The sequence below is a fragment of the Epinephelus moara genome, unplaced genomic scaffold (genome assembly GCF_006386435.1).
Source record: "Epinephelus moara isolate mb unplaced genomic scaffold, YSFRI_EMoa_1.0 scaffold3152, whole genome shotgun sequence".
NCBI lineage: Eukaryota > Metazoa > Chordata > Actinopteri > Perciformes > Serranidae > Epinephelus > Epinephelus moara.
In genome coordinates this window covers 374-1,488 of record NW_026080819.1, presented here as the reverse complement: position 1 = coordinate 1,488, position 1,115 = coordinate 374, and the positions used below count along the sequence as shown (strand labels likewise).

Genomic DNA, 1,115 nt, shown 5'->3' with positions numbered 1-1,115 from the left:
CTCTTCTCTACTGACCTCACTCACAAATTGTCCACTTACATGATAAATCAGTCTCGAGGGGCTGTGGAGGTTCCCACAGTGCTGGAGTGATGAATCACCAGGAGCAAAGTCAGAGCTTGGGTTCTTGCTGCGCTGCACAGAATCCTCCAATGTGTGAATTCTCCTGGCGTGGCTGCGGGCCACATTGACGATGGTCACGTAGCAGAAGAGGATGACCGCTGCCGGTATGAGGTAGCTGAGGGCAGCCACGAAAGCCGTGTAACTTGGACTGCTGGCCCAGTTGACTGCACAGCTGTACATGGGATCCACATAGATGACCGAGCTCCAGCCCAGCAGGGGAGGACAACTGGTGACCAGAGCCTGCAGCCAGATCCACAGAACCACGGCACAGGTCCTCCACAGGGTGCAGCGGGCACTGTAGTGCAGGCAGTCCATGATGGAGTGGTAGCGGTCCAATGCAATAGCAGCTAATGTCAGTACAGAAGCTGTGCAGTACACAGAGGAGGTGTAACCCACGTACAAACAGAGGTCCTGTCAGACAGTAAAGAGACAGAATCTCATCACATGCAAATTCACTGCACCAAAGAAAAATAACAGGTCAACTTTAGATCATGTCAGACACTACTTTACTATTGTTACATTTCATAGTGCTGGACAGAGATGACGTACAGTACAGTTTACCCATCCACGGTTCATGACGGACAAAGCAACAAAAGGCATCACTCCAACGCCCACCAGGAGGTCACTGATGGCCAGGTTCATTATCAGCACTGACGTCACCGAGTGGAAAGTCTTGGTTGCAGCCACAATAACAATGACAAGAATATTACCTACACAGAAATACAACACACACACAAACACACAATGACGCAGAGGTCAGACTGATTGGATCCTACGTCACACAGCCATATTTTCCATCTGTAACCCAGCAACATAAATCCACACTGTGGTAAAGCTGTGACTTCGTAGCTGCATTCAGAAAAGTGCAGACAGTCTAAATCTTCTATTTTGATATGCTGATATTGTACTGCACAGCACTGCAGAACGCTGAGCCTATGATTGTTAGTTAATCGAGTGTTCAAGCGAGTAGCTTTTGTTACTGCTTAACACGTATA

At 48.4% G+C, this 1,115-nt stretch overlaps 1 protein-coding gene across 1 annotated transcript; it reads right to left on the bottom strand.

The window, feature by feature from the left end:
• Positions 1-39: 39 nt before the first annotated feature.
• LOC126387256 (G protein-coupled receptor 161) lies at positions 40-830 on the bottom strand (the record flags this gene model as incomplete). Its single annotated transcript, XM_050039793.1, has 2 exons — positions 40-531; positions 670-830. Coding segments are annotated over 2 exons (653 nt in total), but the record flags the coding sequence as incomplete, so codon positions are not given.
• Positions 831-1,115: the final 285 nt, after the last annotated feature.